Source organism: Geotrypetes seraphini, chromosome 3, assembly GCF_902459505.1.
Source record: "Geotrypetes seraphini chromosome 3, aGeoSer1.1, whole genome shotgun sequence".
Taxonomy (NCBI): Eukaryota; Metazoa; Chordata; class Amphibia; order Gymnophiona; family Dermophiidae; genus Geotrypetes; species Geotrypetes seraphini.
This window is the reverse complement of record NC_047086.1, coordinates 338701531-338721911: the sequence shown is the minus strand read 5'-3', so window position 1 is coordinate 338721911 and position 20381 is coordinate 338701531. Positions and strand designations below refer to the sequence as shown.

General features: G+C 43.1%; 1 protein-coding gene across 8 annotated transcripts in view; it reads right to left on the bottom strand.

Annotated features, from left to right (window-relative positions):
* The window catches only part of EHBP1 (EH domain binding protein 1), a 617593-nt gene that overhangs the window by 214813 nt on the left and 382399 nt on the right, over positions 1-20381 (bottom strand). For 6 of the 8 annotated variants that reach the window (XM_033936740.1, XM_033936748.1, XM_033936747.1 and 3 more), the window contains one exon: positions 1708-1855. In XM_033936740.1, the coding sequence (XP_033792631.1) occupies positions 1708-1855 (148 nt within the window). The remainder of the gene's footprint in view (positions 1-1707; positions 1856-20381) is intronic. The other 2 variants (XM_033936741.1, XM_033936745.1) reach the window with 1 other exon arrangement.

The following is a 20381-nucleotide window of genomic DNA, read 5'->3' as shown; positions in this document are numbered from 1 at the left end:
GATTATTCCCTAAAAATGGTATTCATTACAGACAATTATACCAGTCACATCAATCAACTTGCATCTAGCAACTTCATAAAACATGTTTTCAACAGGCTAATGTGGCTAACCCTATGAAAGCAATAAGGAAAAGCAAAAGGGAAGCTGGCGTCAGAACCTTTGGCTCCAGGCATCCTTTTATCTATTATCTGCAATCAGCTACTAATTCTCACACTTTTTCTAACCTCACTAATTACAGCGTAGACCAGCACTGCTGTATTCCATTAGGAGAAACTGCTCCAGGTTTGAAATTATTACTGGTGCTGACCTTAGTACTGCTTAATACTACAATGAGCCTTCCAATGTAGGCACCTGTGCTGAAACATGTCTAACCCTCAGTCGCAACATATTTACCCACTCAGCTCAGGTACTGTCCATCAAAGGAAACAGTCTCAGGTTCTAAAAACTTAAATGACCTAATGTTTAATGTGTAATTACAAAACTACACAATTCTCTTCTTTCATCAGCATGCACAGTTAAACGTTCATTTATTAAGTTCAGAATAGTAATTAGCTAAGGTAAGGAGTAGCCTAGTGGTAGAGCTGCTGCCTCAGCACCTTGAGGTTGTGAGATCAAATCCCAGTGCTGCTCCTTGTGATCCTGAGCAAGTCACTTAATCCTCCATTGTCCTAGGTACAAAATAAGTACACTTCCCCCTCCCCATTCGCGGTTTCGGCAATCGCGATTTTACATATTCGCGATTTTTTGGGGAGGGGGAAAAAAGAAAAAAAAACCCACATAGTTTAGCCTTCCTCCCGGCGTCCCGGCCTTACCTGGTGGTCTAGCGGGCTTTCGCGGCAGGAGCGATCTTCCTACGCTCCTGCCCCATGTAGATCACCAATAGGAAATGGCTGTGGGGAGTTCCCGTCGTAGTCTTGAGAGACTACGGGAACTCACGGCAGCCATTTCCTATTGGCGAACTGCATGGGGCAGGAGTGTAGGAAGATCGCTCCTGCCCCGAAAGCCCGCTAGATTACCAGGTAAGGCCAGGATGCCGGGGGGAAGGTGGGAGGGAGGCGGGGGTGGGTCGGAGCTGGACCAGAAGATATTCGCGGTATTTCACCATTCGTGGTCCGGCTCTGCCCCTATCCCCCGTGAATCCGGAGGGAGACGTGTACCTGCATATATGTAAACCACCTTGAATGTATAACCACAAAAGTTGGTATATAAGTCTCATCCCCTTTCCCCCTAATTCCTATATGCTGATTGGATGTACAATATACTAAACCAAATTACTGTCACAGCAGTCACTTGTTTTATATTGTTTCCTCTATATATGAAATTTTTATTTTTCTTAAAAATGTTTTAACATCTTTTCATATCCAATATGAGGCATGAGAAGAAAAGTCATCCAAAATACCTAGATGAATAAAGAAACATTTAATACCTTACAGATGGACGGCTAATGGAAGAATTGAGGCCAGTGGGAGGTTATCACTATTTTTAACAACTGGTAATTAAATAGTGATGATTTAAAAATTATATCTTATCTATATAATATATTTTGCAGCGACTGATGTAAACCCTCAGCACCTAGACCTTGAGTACAAGACATTTTTGAGTACCCGGTTAATTTTAATTACCCAGCAACATTTTCAAATCTAAGTAAAGTACAATGTACAGATTTCTGTCTGCTCTTTAAGCATGGCACAAGGTTCCTTTACTTACTTCCAGATGCCTTTGATGTCTCTTTCAACTTTTCTATAGCCACGTCACTGTAGCTAGGAAGCTCTGACATTTTTACTCCAGATCGAGCTTCTGCTATTAGCTGACGAGCTCGCTCTCGCAGTTGCCGGCGTCGTTCTTCATCTTGCTGCTAAGAAATATTGAACAGTTGCCAACTAAGTAACTGACAAAAATGCAATTTCATTCTCAATATGATCATAATGGTAGAAACTGGCTAATACTATGGGCTCCTTTTACTAAGGTGCGCTAGCATTTTTAGCGCAAGATACATTGCTGCACACGCTAACCCCGTGTTAAGTGCCAAAAACTAACGCCAGCTTAATGGAGGCGTTGGTGTTTAGCGCGCGCTACTCCATATGTTAATGCCTAATGCACCTTAGTAAAAGGAGCCCTATGGCACTGGCCAACATTTTAAACAGTATTCATTCAATCAGTTAGGCATCTTACAACAAGTCAGATGTTCTTTTGGGCAGGAAAAAGGGGGCCATAGCATACTTTTAATATTTCAGCATTTTCACTTCAGCATGAGGAACATTTAAATTACTTGGTTAAAAAAATAAAAAAAATATACCATATCATTTAATTATTACAAACTCCCACCCCACACACACACTTTTACGAAGTCACTTTAGGCTTTTTTATCACTGGCCTTGGCGGTATTAGCTCCAACGCTCATAGAATTTGTGTCGGAGCTAATACCGCCACAGCTGATGATAAAATAGCCTAATGCAACTTCATAACAGAAGGGGATTATCTTGTAATTTATAGATTGAAGGCTACATCAAAAAGGTGGGTTTTCAATCTGTTTTTAAACAAGGGAAGGGAAGGGGCTTGGCGGACAAACTCGGGTAATTTATCCCAGGCATAGGGGGCAGCTAGATGAAAAGAACTCGAAGTGGAGAAGGGTACAGTTAACAGCAGCTGATCTGAGTAACAGAATTCTCTGGGAGGTGTATGAGAGAGAAGAGAGGAGAGATATTGAGGGGCAGCAGAATGAATACACTTGTAGGTCAGCAATTGAAGCTTGAACTGTATGCAAAGGTGGATAAGGAGCCAGTGAAGTGATTTAAGGAGAGGGGTGACATGAGGGTAGCGAGGGTAGTAAAAGATGAGTCATGCAGCAGAGTTTTGCACAGATTGCAGGGGGGAGAGGCGGCACTGTGGGAGACCAGTTAGAAGTAGATTGCAGTAATCTAAGCATAAGGTTACGAGAGTGTGGACAAGGGTCTGGGTAGTTTGCTCAGAGGTGAATTTTGGTGATGTTGTAGAGATAGAAGCAACAGGCATTAGCAGTTTGTTGGATGTGCATAGAAAATGAGAGAATGACTCCAAGGCTGTGAGCAGAGGAGACTGGAACGATGACAGTATTTACCAAGATGGAGAATGGAGGAAGAGGAGCAGAAGGTTTAGGAGGAAACAGGAGCAGCACAGTCTTCCACATGTTTAGTTTCAGATGATGGCAGGACATCCAGGCAGCAATGTCAGCCAAACAGGCAGAAACTTTTTCTTGAATTTTAGGTAAAATTTCAGGTGTAGAGACGTAGATCTGGGAGTCATCAGCATATAGGAGATACTGGAAGCCATGGGAGGATATCAGGGCACTAAGGGAAGAGATGTAAGAAAGAGAAGAGAAGAGGTCCTAAGACAGAAAGAACCCTGGGATTCGCCAACTGCTAGCAGGATATCAGCAAAAAAGGACCCACCAACACATACACTAAAGGTGCAATGGGAGGTAGGAGGCAAACCAGGAGAGGACAGATTCGCAGAATCCAAGCGAGGACATAGATGAACATAGATGAATCTAAGATGAACATAATTTGATTGGTATAACAAAAAAAAAAATTGTATTATTTAACCTGAATCTTAGGAACCTGATGTGAACACAGCCTCTGCCTTCCAACCTTATTATGCATTCGTCCCCAAAATTTACAGAGCTAGTGATTGCAGGATATCATCTCAAACAATTCAACAAATAAAAATAGTATTGTTTAATAACTGTTGTGCTTTTTAGCTCAGTACCAGATTTTATTTCTGATCTCTGCTACAAAAGGTGCTCCATTAGCATTGGAAACACAGGATAAGTAAAATGAGAAAATAGATTCCAGCTGCCTGATGTCCTATAAGCTCTTTAACAAACTAAAAATGGGGAAAGGGATTGGGACTTGTATACCGCCTTTTTGTAGTTTTACAACCACACTCAAAGCGGTTTACATTCAGGTACTTCAAGCATTTTCCGTCTGTCCCAATGGGCTCACAATCTATCTAATGTATCTGAGGCAATGGAGGATTAAGGGCTAGATTCACTAAACGTACTGATCCTGTAGCGACGATCGCAAAACTAGTTTTACTGGTTTTGTGGTCGTTCCCCGACCCGATTCACTACATGGCCTACCGCCTAGTTTATGATCCTATCCAATCCACGAATGCAAATTAGTAAAACCCCATGCAAAATAGCCAAGCGATTGATTCACTAACAATTACTTGGCTATTTTGAACCAGGTTTTACTAGTGTCAAACCTGACTGCTGCAGTTACCAACAGGTCTACATGTTTTGGGTTTTTTTTTCATTTTTTTAATGGCACAGATATTTTGCTGCTGACGGTCCTGACACAAATGCACCCCCCCCCCAGGAAAAGGCAGGAGAGATGCCCACTCCCTCCTGCCATCGTACCCGGCTCGCGCTCCCCAACAGAAAAAAACAATAACAAAAAAATCCCTACCTAAGGCTCCTACCTAAGGAAGTCATTGATTGGCTCTGGCACCTCGGGCTCCTCCTAAGGGAGGAACCTGAAGTGCCTGAGCCAATCAGTGCCTTAGGCTCCTCCCCATGCATCTCATGATGCATTGTGGGTGGAGTCAAGGCCTGCAATGGACGCCAGGAGCCGGAGGAGCAGGAGGCACCCCTCCTGCTCCCAATGGAAAGATAGAGTGAGGGGAAGGGGAAGCTGATGGCAGGAGGGAGTGGGCATCCCTCTTGCCAGGGGTGGGGGGAGATAATTGCCAGCAGGAAGAAGTGGGCCTCCCTCCTGCCATTTCGGGGGTTTTTTGTTGTTTTTTTTTCTGTCGGGGGCGTGCGAGCTGGCCCCATTGGCAGGAGGGAGTAGGCATCCTTCCTGCCTTTTTCTTGGGGGTGGGGCGCTGTCGCCGCATTTGTGGGGGGGGTGCATTTGTGTCAGGGCCATTGGCAGTAGTGGGTTTTTTCCCCCCATTTTTTGTAATGGGCAGATATTTATCTTGCAAAAAAGATAGTGAATCAATTGCTGTTTTAAAATCAGCTAGGAATCGGCCAACAGCGATTGAATTGCTATCTTTAGTGAATCTGGGGCTAAGTGACTTGCCCAGGGTCACAAGGAGCAGTGTGGGGTTTGAACCCACAACTTCAGGGTGCTTGGGCTGTAGTTCTAACCACTATACCACACCTTCTTCCTTAATGACCCATAATTAATTTTATATAAAAAGTAAAAAAAGAAAAAGAAACGCTCTAAACAAATCATCTAGCTGTAAAGGGTTAACTATAAAACTTTGGCATAAGGGGATATTTTGACAGATTTTTTTCTGTCCATTAAATTTTACCCACAAAGAGAAGTAAGTCATTAAAATAGTTCATATAAAATGAGATATCTTCACATGATTTGTTTAGGACATACTGTTTAAAAAAAAGCTAGTTAAATTTACTTTATATCTGATTTTGTGCTGATTTAGGTAGACAAGCAAAGCTTAAACATATCAATTGCAAATTTAAATTGAACAAGGGGGAGGGCAAAATGAAAAAAAGAATTGGGCAACCAATTTTCTCTTAATAAAATAATAATTTTATTTCTTATATACCGCTAAACCATAAGTTCAAAGCGGTTTACAACAAAGATACATACAGTCAGTGATTGAGATGCAGGTAATAAGCATTCGATCTGGAATACAATTACAGTTGAAGGAGTACGTAAGTAATCTAAAATCTAAAAGTTAGAACAGTGGCGTCTTGAGCACTATTCCAACCTAAGAAAAAGCTAGTATTTCACATTTGCCAACCTGTCTGTGTGAGCAAGCTGAAGAGCACTACTTTGCTTAAAGCAGCCATTAATAAAACAAGCAGAAAATACTAATTAGGTACATTTTATCCATTTCCATGTAAATTGTTTGTTTGTACTTACTTACTGTGAATTGTTCTCAGTACAATAGAAAAAAATGCTAATGAATGAATCAAAATGCAGGCCTAATGGGACTTTCTGTTTATAACCATTAGCCCAGAGGTGTGCTGTAATTCAATCCTCAAGCAGCAAGATTTAGTCTCATTAACAGCCTGCATGGGCAGGTTACAACTCATAAAACCCTACAGTAAACAAAGTATATGGACATAGCACAATATCTTGAGCCTGATTGACAGAATTCTGGTTCCCTATCAGGTTTACTTTTCTGCTAATGTCCTAACACTACACACACAATTTTGCCTGGGCCCTGTGAGCTCTCCTGTGGGACAGCATATTTACATTGTTTTCTCACCTCTCAACTTCCCTGAAGATACTGAACAACTGCATTATAAATCGAGAAGTTATTTGTTAAAGTACACATAAGAAATAAAAAATAAAGCATCTCTGTTTTGACATGCTCTGCTGTAAATGTTTTTGTTCAGCTTAAAGCCAACTGAGAGTATTCTCTTCCTGAGGTTTGGCATCAAGATGAAGCATGACTCATAAGATGATCATTGGTTTCAGTCAAATATACATTAAGGGCCGGATTTTATAAACGGTGCCTAAATCGGCAGGCAACTAGAAAACAGGCACCAGCAGAGTGTCAATCATGCTTGCACGCCATTTACAGAACTGTGCCTAATGGCATCCATCAAAAAACTTAGGTGCTGGTAAAGTAGGCCAGGGTTTTACTGGCCTCCATTGCAGGCGCCTAAGTTCTTTAGAGAATTGCACCTAACGGTGTCTATTTCTGCCTCCGCCCCCAAACACACCCACTTAGAATCGGGTAGACGCCTATCAGCCAATTAATTTTTTTTTTTTTTAATTATGAGCTTGTTAATGCTCATAATTTAATATATTAAGGTGAAACATTTAACACTTCTGCAACCAGCAGTGTTCTGTCTATTCATATACCGGTACTTATTTAGCAGCTCAGAAGAACACTTCCAGAACTCAACAGGGAGACACCAAAGTCTGGCAAATGTCAAGAGTCTCTTATATTGTGGAGAAAATAAACTCTGGAGAAAGATGAACTAGTAAATCAGATTGTGCATGTTTCTGTTCTTGGTGAAACACACCACTAAGGTGTCAAGAAAACTATCAATGGTAATAAATAAAAAATGTTGGAAAAAAGGCCTCAGAAGCCAACAGACACTATACATAGTCACAGTATCTAACAAAAGGCTCCAGTATCTTTCATGGGTCAAAAACCTTCAATGATTTTTGCACTTTTTATGCTTTTTATAACGTGTTACTAATGACAAAACAAAAGTGGTTTAAAAATGCTGAAAGTCCAACTGTAGCTCGATCCATATTCAAAACCAGAAAAATTATCCGTTCCCAATTGTGACCCTCTGTTTCACTTAGATGGCTTCCTCAGGCTCCATCCATACTTCAATGTTCGTCATCTTCCAACTGCCCAACGGGTGTAATACTTCTCAGACATATTAAAATATATTACAACTTTCAGCTTTGACTTTTCTCAGTAAATACAGCATGTTGTCTTTGCTGCTGGTGATGAGAAAAACAAGTTATCTGATGTTCTAGAGTAGTGTTTCTCAACCTTTTCAAGGCAAGTACCCCCTAAGCCTAACAAATACCAACCATGTACCCCCGGCCACTCTGCCCCAAACCTACCCAAAATCTACCCTTGACTCCACCCCCATAATAATAATACTAATTGTAATGCTACAATTAGTATTATTATTATAGGGGTGGAGTCAGAGGTGGAATTTGGGTGGGTTTGAGGCAGTGGTTGGCCGGGGGTACATTAGTATTATTATTATTATGGGGTGGAGTCAGGAGCGGAGTTTGGGCGGGTTTGGGGCAGAGTTTGGCCAGGAATACTTGGTTGGTATTTGTTAGGCTTAGGGGGTACTTGACTTGAAAAGGTTGAGAAACACTGCTCTAGAACAGTGTTTTTCAACCTTTTTACACCCGTGGACCGGCAGAAATAAAAGAATTATTTTGTTGACCGGCAAACTACTAGGACTAAAATTTAAAAACCTTGTTCCCACCCCATCTATGCGAGCTCGGTCAACTCAGTAACTATAGAAAAATAGACAAATACAGTGCAAAATATAGACAGCAGATATAAATTCTCAAAACTGACACGTTTTGATCACCAAATTGAAAATAAAATCATTTTTCCTACCTTTGCTGCCTGATGATTTCATGAGTCTCTGGTTGCATTTCATTTTGTCTGTGTATCCTTTCTTTAATTTCTTTCTTTCTGCACTCAGGCCCAAGAATTGTCCCTTTCTATTCCCTCCCTCTTTTCTTCCTATGTCTTTAGTGCCCCCGGTGACTCCTTCCCATGTCTTTAGTGTCCCCAGTGCCTCCTAACCATGGCCTTAGTGCCTCTTCCTGTCTTTAGTGCCCCCAGTGCCCCTTCCCATGTCTTTAGTGCCCCCAGTGCCTCCTTCCCATGTTCTTAGTGCCCTTCCTGTCTTTAGTGTCCCCAGTGCTTCCTTCCCATGTCTTTAGTGCCCCAGTGCCTTATTCCCATGTCCTTAGTGCCCCAGTGCTTCCTTCCCATGTCTTTAGTACCCTCAGTGCCTCCTTCCCATGTCCTTACTGCCCCTTCCTATGACTTTAGTGCCCCCAGTGCCTCCTTCCCGTGTCTTTAGTGCCCCTCAGTGCCTCCTTCCCATGTCCTTAGTGCCCCTTCCTATCTTTAGTGCCCCCAGTGCTTCCTTCCCATGTCTTTAGTGCCCCCAGTGCTTCCTTCACAAGTCCTTAGTGCCCCTTCCTATGTCTTTAGTGCCCCAGTGCCTCCTTCCCATGTCTTTAGTGCCCCCAGTGCCTCCTTTCCATGGCCTTAGTGCCCCAGTGCCTCATTCCCATGTCCTTAGTGCCCCCAGTGCTTCTTTCCCATGTCCTTAGTGCCCCCAGTGCTTCCTTCCCATGTCTTTAGTGCCCCCAGTGCCTCCTTCCCATGTCCTTAGTGCCCCTTCCTGTCTTTAGTGCCCCCATTGCATCTTTCCCATGTCTTTAATGCCCCCAGTGCCTCCTTCCTATGTCCCTCTCACTGCCTTCCACACTTTGTCCCACCCCCAGCCCTGAAGCCAGTCTGCCTGCCTGTCTACCTCTCTCCCTCCCTCCCTGGCCAAAGCCAGTCTGCTTGCCGGCCTACCTCCTTCCCTTCCTACCGCGCAAAAAAAAAAAAAAAGCCTCCCTCCTTCCTTTCCCCAGGTCGGCTGCTATCTTACCGCTCTGCTGCTGCTACTGCTAAAGCCGACACAAAGTCTTCTTTCCGACGTCAATTCTGACGTCAGAGAGGACGTTCTGGGCCAGCCAGGCAGCACTGTCCCAAAGCTGTATGTGGGGACAACGGGACAGGAGGTCTGAAAACGGGACCTATGGTCACCTTAATCTTGTCGGCCCTGTGCGGACTGGCAGAAATTTCCTGTGGACCGGCAGTTGAAGAACAGTGCTCTAGAACATCAGATAACTTGTTTTTCTCATCACCAGCAGCAAAGACGACATGCTGTATCTATTGAGAAAAGTCAAAGCTGAAAGTTTTAACATAAGAACATAAGCAATGCCTCCGCTGGGTCAGACCTGAGGTCCATCGTGCCCAGCAATCTGCTCATGCGGCGGCCCAACAGGTTCAGGACCTGTGCAGTAATCTTCTATCTATACCTCTCTATCCCCTTTCCAGCAGGAAATTGTCCAATCCTTCCTTAAACCCCAGTATCGTACTCTGCCCTATTACGTCCTCTGGAAGCGCATTCCAGATGTCCACCACACGTTGGGTAAAGAAAAACTTTCTAGCATTCATTTTGAAACTGTCCCCTTTCAACTTTTTCCGAATGCCCTCTTGTTTTTTTATTTTTTGAAAGTTTGAAGAATCTGTCCCTCTCTACTCTCTCTATGCCCTTCATGATCTTGTAAGTTTCTATCATATCCCCTCTAAGTCTCCTCTTCTCCAGGGAAAAGAGACCCAGTTTCTCCAATCTCTCAGTGTATGAAAGGTTTTCCATCCCTTTTTTCAGACATGTCGCTCTCCTCTGAACCCTCTCGAGTAGCGCCATATCCTTCTTAATGTACGGCGACCAGTACTGGACGCAGTACTCCAGATGCGGGTCCATCATCGCCCGATACAACGACAGGATAACTTCTTTCGTTCTGGTTGTAATACCCTTTTTGATTATACCTAACATTCTATTTGCTCTCTTAGCGGCTGCTGCGCACTGTGCCGTCGGCTTCATTGTCATGTCCACCATTACCCTCAAGTCCCTTTCTTGGATACTCTCATTCAATAAAATCCCTCTCATCGTGTAGTTGTGCCTCGGGTTTCTACTTCCCACATGTAATACTTTACATTTCTCACAAAAGACTCAGATATTGTAGAAAACCAAATATGATAAAGTAACACTTCTACAAGGGTTAGATGTAAACTGTCTGATAGTGTAATGAAGACAGAATGCAGGTTAAATGTTAGTTATCAATGGAGGAAAAAGCCTCAGACAAGGGCCCTCCCATCTCCACAATGGTGGAATAGCGGTGGTAAGGCATTCACCTCACTGACTCAAAAAACCTCCTTAAACTGCCAAAACACTGCACTGTTATAAAGTTCAAAAATGAATGTACTGAATGATAGATGAAAAAAACATCTTACCAACTTAAGTTTGGATGATCGGTACACCGACGGTGGCCAGCGTTTCACTTTACAGCTACCTCAGGGTGTAACGTTTTCGATCAAAACTTGTAAACGGACGCAACAAGCGCCTCAGACATCCTTGTCTGAGGCTTTTTTCTCCATTGATAACTAACATTTAACCTGCACTCTGTCTTCATTACACCATCAGACAGTTTACATCTAACCCTTGTAGAAGTGTTACTTTATCATACTTTACATTTCTCACCATTGAACTTCATCTGCCATCTCGTCGCCCATTCCCCTAGTTTGTTCAAGTCCCTTTGCAATTCTTCGCAGTCCTCTTTAGTCCGAGCTCCACTAAATAGTTTGGTGTCGTCCGCAAATTTTATAATCTCACACTTCGTCCCTGCTTCTAGATCATTTATGAATATATTAAATAGTAGCAGCCCGAGCACCGAGCCCTGCGGAACACCACTCGTGACCCTCCTCCAGTCCGAGTAGTGGCCCTTCACTCCTACCCTCTGTTTCCTATCCGCCAAACAGTTTCTGAACCAACTATGTACGTCTCTTTCCACCCCATCGTTCTTCAGCTTCCAGAGTAGACGTTCATGAGGCACCTTGTCAAAGGCTTTTTGGAAATCTAGGTATATGATGTCTATGGGGTCTCCCCTGTCCATCCGTTTGTTAATTCCTTCGAAGAAGTGTAATAAGTTAGTTAGGCACGATCTCCCCTTGCAGAAACCATGTTGGCTGGTTATCAGAAGTTCGTTTCTTTCAAAATGTTCATCAATGTTTTCTTTTATCAGTGCTTCCGCCATTTTCCCTGGAACCGAGGTCAGACTCACCGGGATTAGAACTGAACATAAACAAGACAAAGATCATGAACATGGAAAATTATGAAGATTTTGAGCTTGAAGGTGATAGAATAGAAGTTGTAAATGATTTCAATCTCTTGCGCTCTTTCATACACAAAACAACTAGCAGGGAGAATCTCTGCAGAATACCACTGGGCTGCTTTTCAATGAATGCTCTTGACAAAGTATTCAGAGGCAAGGAAATAACACTCCCAACAAAGATCAGACTTGTCCACACACTCATTTTCTCAGTGGACCGCCAGAAGAACTAACAAATCAATTCTGGAAGAGATCAAACTAGCTATGTCACTTGAATCCCAAATGATTAAGTTATAACTGTCTTATTTTGGTCACACTGTCAGAAGAGAAAGATCATTGGAGAAGGACATTGTTTGGGAAGACCAAAGGAACCAGGCAAACCTGCAAATCATATGGCTGAACATATTGAAAACAACCATGAGGTTGACGCTAAAGGACCTTAACGGACTAACACAAAACCAATCTCTTTTTAGATGTGTAATTCATCAAGTCACTAGGATTTGAGCACGAGTCGATGGCACCTAACTAGAACATCAATACACATACTGGAAAAAACAAACAAACTGGTTCTATAAAGAAACTCCGTGCTAACCTTGGTCACATATACTTAACACATATAGACCATCACCAAGTACATAAAGAATTACTACAAACTAAAAATAAAAATATGTAGACAAAAATTAAATTGAAACCCTATTAAATAACACTTTACATGCAGTCAACAACACCAGATAGATAGAAAGGAGGGCAGATGCTAACTAGCCTGCTATCTGAAGGTAAAATGGCGGCAACTGCATAGTAGGGCTTCACTGCTGGTACCTGCCCCTTCTCTGCAGCTGGCTCTGTCCCCTGTGTCAGCAATGACATATGGTGTGTATTGCTGATGATCTGGAGACACTGAGCCACAAAACTGGAGGGCCATGGAGGAGGAAGTGCAGACAGACATCTGCAAATCCCCTCTCTTGCTAGCTCTTGAGTTTTTCCCCTTTGCTCTGCTGGGGAGGACAGGTCAAGCTCGAGATAGGTAGGTATCAATATTTAGAAAATTACTACTGTTCTTGGAATACCCTGTTTACCCTTTCCAAGCCAAGTTAATCAGGAGAGTCCTTGTTAGCTAGATTTTTTTGTCTGACCTAGACGAGCTTAAATCTCCAAATAATGAATTATCTCTGGCAGCCAGTTGAAACACAGTTACGTACTGTGAATTCACTGTTGAGCTTTGCCTTTTATCTCAACTAGTGAGTAAAAGGGAGTACCTTAGCCTAGTGTTTTTCAACCTTTTTACACCCGTGGACCGGCAGAAATAAAAGAATTATTTTGTGGACCGGCAAACTACTAGGACTAAAATTTAAAACCCCCATTTCTGCCCCATCTCTGCGAGCTCGGTCACCTCAATAACTATAGAAAAATAGACAAATATAGTGCAAAATATAGACAGCAGATATAAATTCTCAAAACTGACACGTTTTAATCACTAAATTGAAAATAAAATCTTTTTTCTACCTTTGCTGTCTGGTAATTTCTAGAGTCTCTGGTTGCGTTTCCTTCTGTGTATCCTTTCTTTTATTTCTTTCTTTCTGCACTCAGGCCTAAGAATTGTCCCTTTTTATTCCCTCCCTATTTCCTTCCTATGTCCTATGTCACACTGTCCCGAAGCTGTGTGTGGGGACAACGGGACAGGAGGTCTGAAAATGGGACCTATAGTCACCTTAATCTTGCCGGCCCTACGTGGACCGTCAGAAATTTCCTGCGGACCGCCACCGGTCCGCAGACCGGCGATTGAAGAACAGTGCCTTAGCCAATAAGGTACCTACAAGAGACCACTGTTGATTTACAATGCCTAGTTTGAGAGTAAAGTGGGTGTGGACAAAGCAACATAGTTGCTGGAGATTATCATCATGTGACCTATCTGGACATCATGATGGCATTTCCAGCTGATGGCTTGGCAAAGTGCAGAATATTAGAGGACCATGGCGCAAATGCTCCCAAGAATTGTTGATGTTTGTTAATGTTTTGCCCACATTTGAATGAAGTTCCATGTTTGTTAATAAACCTGCCACTTGTTTTGCCCACATATGAACAAAGTATATTGTTTATAGGTTTGCCTGGAAGTTGAGAATATGACGAATGACCTGACATACATGCTGCCTGCCTGTGTTAACTATGATGCATTTCCCCCTGTACTGCACAAAATATACAGATAACAGATGTAAATTCTAAAAGCTGGCATATTCCAATCATTAAATTGAAAATAAATTTTTTTCTTAGCTTTGTTATCTGGCCATTTTACTTTTCTATTTGTCTCACTTTCAGTCCCTGGTTTCTGCTTTCTTCTGTATGCCTATTTCTAGTGAATCCTATTACCACTTCTTTTTTTTTCTCCTCTTCAGTTCCTCCCTATATCCATCTCCAGCAATGATCTTTCACATTCAGCTTTCTTCTATTTTTCTGCTTCCATATCCACTCAGATTTTACCCTTCTTTTACCTTTCAGTCCTCAATCTCCCTCTTTTTCTAATTGCAATTGTCAATAGCTTTCCTTACTCCAGCCCTCCTATTTCTCATCTTTCTTTTGCCAGCCTCAAACACTCCCCCTTTCTCTCCATAGCATGTCCAGCATTTCTCCTTATTCTCTCCTGTCTCCTAGAGAGTTGCATGGGAATGGGGGCAATGGGAATCCCTCAGAGTCCACGAGGATCCCATGGGAACCCCTCTCTAGATTTGCGGGGATCTCGCAGGGATGGGTGTGCTTTGATCGGGGATTCCGCAGGTGTGGTACCTTCCTCCGGCGTTGGGTCTTATGCAGCCAAACTTGCTCATTCTTCTCAGGCCACCAGCAGCGGTCCTTTTTCCACATTGCTGGTGACTGACCCGGAAACCTTGCCTCTGATGCGTTTTACATCAGAGGGAGGACTTTCCTTTGATGCAATCAGAGGGAAGCCTGCCCTCTGATGAAAAATGTGTCAGAGAAAGGCTTCTGGGTTAGCTGCCAGTAGTGTGGAGGAGTGAAGGAACACTGCTGTCGGCCTGAAGAGAAAGACCAGTAAGATGTTGCACAGGTTGGGGGGGGGGGTGAGACGGGAGGGAAAGAGCTGCCTCATGGGCTGTGGGGAGGGGGGTGGTTTGAGAAGGGAGGGAAGAGATGCTGCATGGGTTAGGGCAGAGTCAGCAACTTGCAGCTCTTCTCCCATGGCTCTCCAGACCTATTGAAGTACCTGGTAGTCCAGAAGCGGTTTTTAAGGTAGAAGCATGGCCCTTTCATTCCTGTCTCCTCGCGGCTGCCTTCTAAAATGGCTGCCACAACCCTCTTGTGGCACTACAAGAAATGTCACAAGCACCAGTGAAAGGTCGTGGCAGTCGTTTTAGAAGGCAGCCACAAGGAGACAGGAGTGAAAGGGCCATGCTCCTGCCATGAAGACCCATGCTAGACCACCAGGTACCTTGGTAGGCCGGGGGGGGGGGGATGCTACCTAAATATGGTGGAGGGGCAGGAGCATTGTAGGGTTGAGCTGCCATGAGAGGGCCATGCTCCTTCCCTGAAGATCTCCCCACTGGATCCAGTACCTATGTAGACCCTTAGGGGAAGGGGGAATCATGGGTTGGAAGGAAAATCAAAGGGTCAGGGCCTGGAGAGGGGAGAGAACCTATGGGTTGGGGGGAGGGAGGGACAAAAGGTGCAGAAACTTGCGAGGGGTTGGAGGGGAGAAAAACTAGACCTTGGGAAAGGAAGAGAGTGAGAGACCTGAAAGTTTTTGGCTTCTGAACGGCATGGGAGCCGGCTCTGCCTTCCTGCACTATGTCAGACGCTGGACTCTGTTTAAAGACCAAGCACCTAACGGTGCATGGCTGTAAAGTGCACTGTCGAAGGCGTGTGGTGCACGCCTTTGTGAAGCAAATTGGTGCAATGCAGTTAAGTACACTTCTCCCTCCATATTTGCGGTTTCGTCAATTGCGGTTTCGATTATTCACAGTTTTTAGTATGCTGGCTCCTCCCCCCATTACATCACTGAAATCGCCAATTCACACCTTTTAGAGAATATCACTGATTCCAGCAATTGTACAGTACAGAGGAAAAAGCTGATTAAAACTGTTTACAGAGAAAATCGTTGATACCCAGCATGCACAGCTGATTCTCAGCAATGCACAGAGAAAATAGCTGATTTCAAGTTTCACAGAGAAAACCGCTGATCCCCAGCATTTAAAGATAAAATCGTTGATTCCCAGCACTGCACAGAGAAATCGCTGATTCCTAGTTGCACAGAGAAAATCGTTGATTCCCACCATGGCTACAAAGCGCAAGAATCCTGGTTCATATTTTTTGTTATTCGCGATTTCTCCTTATTCGCTATGAGTTTTACTAGAAAACCACGAATAATATATGAAAAGTTATTTGCGTTTTTCAGTATTCACTGTCCTGCTATTCCCCTATCACAGCGAATTCGGAGGGAGAAGTGTATTCTATTATATACATTCTTAGCATTAGCTTTGACAATTAGTTATGCATTTAAATGGTATATTTGCTTAAATTTAGGAGCTGCATCTGTTTAGTCAAGCTCTTATGTTAGAGATTAATTTTATTGTTTTAAGCTGTTCTATATTGTACATTGCCTGAATTTGGATTGACATTCTATCTTTTTATACTCTTATTTTTAGAATTAGATACATTGCTTGAATTTGGATCTGCATTTTATTTATCTAAGCTCTTATTTTCAGAGTTAGACTTTATTGTTTTAAGTTGTTCAAAGTGTATTTTTTAAATGCTATTTTATTACTGCTACTTTTAGGTAGAATTAAGGATGTTAATATGTTACCTCTGGAGCTACTAATGGTAGACAATTCCCTACGTAGATCTATTTGCTTTGAACAACAGGTAATCCCTACTCTATCTAGATTTAAGGAGTTTTCATCATATCCAATTAAGATTCATACAACCTCTTATAGGCACCCAAGAACATTTCCCAAAAGAGAGCGGGTATTGAGATCAGTCATTGTCAAGAACTTAAAAGTCTTTTCATCAGATGAGTTAATTAATATAAACTGTGCTTATGTAAATGCTCAATCTATCAGAGGTAAAGCTCAGATTATTAAGGACTGGATAATTGATCAGCCTGTGTATTCATTTCTGAAACTTGGCTTATTTCTGATGGCGATCCTGTTATTAATGATCTACTCCCTCCTCATTACAAAATTATCCCTCTTTGCCGTATGGAAAAAAAAGAGGTGGAGGAATTGCTATCGTATTACAAGAGGATTTCAATTTCAAAGTGCAGGATTCATTGACAAAAAATAATTTAGAAATAATTTCTTGCACTCTTAATAGACTAGATCTATTAGATTCCTAAATTGTATTCTTTTTTAATGCCACCAGGCTCATGGACTCAGCCTAAAGAGTACTTTTAAGAACATAAGAAGTTGCCTCCGTAGATTTATCTTGATTTGTTAATTTGAAATTTATAAATAAATAATAATATAAAAAAAAGAAGTTGCCTCCGCTGGGTCAGACCATAGGTCCATCATGCCCAGCAGTCTGCTCCCGCGGCGGCCCATCAGGTCTATGACCTATAAGGTGATCCTTTGCCTAAAACCCTTCGATCCCCTTTATCCCTCTATCTATACCCTTACATAATTCTATCTATGCCTCTATCTGTATCCCTCAATCCCCTCATCCATCAGGAATTTATCCAATCCTTCTTTGAAACCCCGTAATGTACTCTGTCCTATCACAACCTCCGGAAGCGCATTCCAGATATCCCCCACCCTCTGAGTGAAAAAGAACTTCCTAGCATTGGTTCTAAACCTGTCCCCTTTCAATTTCTCCGAGTGCCCCCTTGTTCTTGTGGTTCCCGATAGGTTGAAGAATCTGTCCCTCTCCACCTTCTCTATGCCCTTTATGATCTCGTAAGTCTCAATCATGTCTCCTCTGAGTCTCCGCTTTTCCAGGGAGAAGAGTCCCAGCCTTTCTAACCTGTCTGCGTATGAAAGGTTTTCCATACCTTTTATCATTTTCGTCGCTCTTCTCTGAACCCTCTCATGTCCTTCACACTGTTTATTGTTGGGTGACATCAATCTCCATTTGGAAGTGGAACTAAGGCCTAGATTCACTAACCTCCTTTTTTAGGGCGATCCATGTGTGATCCGTGGCCAAGTCTTGCTGGGCGACTGATTCACTAAAGAGTCCCCATGCAAATGATCTGATCGGACACACACCCACAAGCGATCCTATGGATTGCTGCAGAGCGATCCAGATGCTTGCGCAGACCATCCTCTCTTCCTGGAGATGCGATCCGCGCATGCGTTTGCAAAGCTTGCTCAGCTCGAGGTCAAAACAAAAGGGAGGTGGCTGCACTCACTGGCCCCACAAACCATCTAGCCCAAAAATCAGACTGGCGAACAAAAATCAGACTGAAACAATTAATCAAAATCAGACTGGAACAAAATAACAATGCTGTAGTGCAGCCCCGCTTTTAACCTGTGGGTTAGAACTGCGGGTTAAAATAACGGGCTCGCAGAGAGGCAGGACGGCAGAGAGCAGGGCACTTTTTTGCACAAGGGAGATGTTTTATTTTTATGGTTCCAGGGCTGCAGGGCTGCAATTTCAGGGCGGCAGAGAGCAGGACAGTCGGTAAGGACATGAGCGACTGGTCCTCAGCAGTCACTTCAGTTTAGATCAGCCAGCCCAATTGGTGTTCCTTCTTCTTTTTAGTGAATCGAGGCCCTTCCTACTTTGCATGCTGTTTCCCCTCATTTGCATGGGCGGATTGGGTGGAAGGTTAGTGAATTGGGTCGGGGAACGATCACAAACCAGTCGGGACATGATCAGACTGTTTAGTGAATCTAGTCCTAAATCAGGATTTAGCTGATCTTACAGATTTTCTGTCCTTTCTGGATTACTCTCTTCCACAATCTTCACAAATTCACATAGGAGGTCATCAACTTGACCTGGTTTCATTAACTACTAAATTGGAACTTATTTCTAAAATTCTGTTAAAGGAATGTAGATAGTTACTAACACCATGGTCAGACCATTTTATTTATTATTTTTCTCTGGGATGGACTAAGAAATATAATTTAAAACCAAAGTTGCAAAAACAAGAAATTCTTATTAGAAAGTCACCTAACCCAATTGATTTTTGGGAATGGGTAGAATCACTATCAGAAGGTAATATTCATGAATTTCCATTAGACTGGAAAAATCTTGTAATACCATCTTAGATGAAATTGTCTCCAAGCACGTTATAAAGAGACAATCTGATGACTCCAAAAAATGGTGTGATATAGAATTATTGGTGATGAAACGAACAACGTGTCGCTTTGAGAGAAAATGGTTAAAATCAAAATCAGTTAAGGATAAAGAACAGTGGCAGAAGGAAGTTAGAAATTATAAACTAATTTTAGAACATCAACTCATGTCCCCTTTACCATAAAACTACCATAAGGAAAAAACTTTGAGAGTGAATTCAAACACATTCGTTCCAGAGATAACCAATCTCAAGTGTCTGCAGTCGGACCTCAGAACAAATCTTGAGGGCAAACTTCAATGCAGACTATCATTGATCGTTTATATCTCGGTTTTAATCTGAATAGTTTTATCAAGTGCTAAATATTTATATTTGAAATTGAAGTGCCAAGAATTTATAAGGACAATGGTATTCTTTGTGCCACATGGAAAACATTAAAATTCATTAACAATTTAACATCTATAACAGTAGAACAATCCACGTGTCAATCCTTATGGTTCAACTCTAAGATTCAAATTGGCGATTCTAAGATCCTCTGGAAGCATTGTGTTATCAAATGGGAAAATGCTTGATTTTTCACAACTGCAACATTCATTTGGTATTACAAAGTCTTAAGCATATAAATGATTGCAGTTGAAGCAGGCCATTTAGAAGGGGTACCCTGATTGGCGAAATTTAAATAATCAGTATAGCATAATCAGGGCATCAGGCCGCCAAGTGGTATAAATTAATATCTGACTATCTGAATAAAAAACCATAAACTAGCTTGAAAGATATTTGGAGCATTGAGATAAAACAGCACATTTCTGTAACTCAATGGCCACGGATTTGCACTTGGAGGATGAGATGTACAGCATTACCATCTATGAGACAAACATGGGTTTTTTTTGTTACATGGAGGGGCATAATCAAAAAAAACGTCTAAGTCCCCTTTTGGCCTAAGGCCTTAAACGTTGAAAGTAGAAGCAGGGAAAATGTCCATAATCAAAAAAAACATCCAAAAGCTGTTTAAACGCCCAGACCACCACACTATATCTAAACTTATACCCCATAATGAACCTAAAAAATGCCTAAGCCCCAAACGTCCAACACAAGGGCTTTTAGGCGAAGGAGGAGCCAGTCCTTCGTCTAAAAGCAGGATTCTGTAACCGGTGTCTGTCAAAAACAACACCGGTTACAGAATCCACCCCCCCATGACATCGGAGCAAGAGGGAGTCCAAGCCCTCTTGCCCCGCGGCACCCCCGACCTCCCCGACAACATCAGGGCAAGAGGGAGTACAAGCCCTCTTGCCCCGTGGCACCCCCGAACCCCCAATGAAGATCGGGGCAAGAGGGAGCCCAAGCCCACTTGCCCTCCCCCCCCGATTACATTCAGGGCAGGAGGGAGCCCAAGCCCTCCTGCCCCGTGATCCCCAACCCCCCCCCCCCCCCGATTACGTTCGGGGCAGGAGGGAGCCCAAGCCCTCCTGCCCCAGGATCTCTAATCCCCCCCAAGTCCGATGGGGCCAGGAGAGAGCCCAAGCCCTCCTGGCCTCTCGCCCCCCACCCCCTACAAGATCGGGCAGGAGGGAGCTCAACCCCTCCTGCCCAGGCGGACCCCCCTACTCCCCACCCCCCACTACAATACGGGCAGGAAGGATCCCAGGCCCTCCTGCCCTCGACGCAACCACCCCACGACCGCCCCCTCCGAACCCCCGATCGGCCCTCCCTGCCGACCCCATGATCCCCCCACCCCA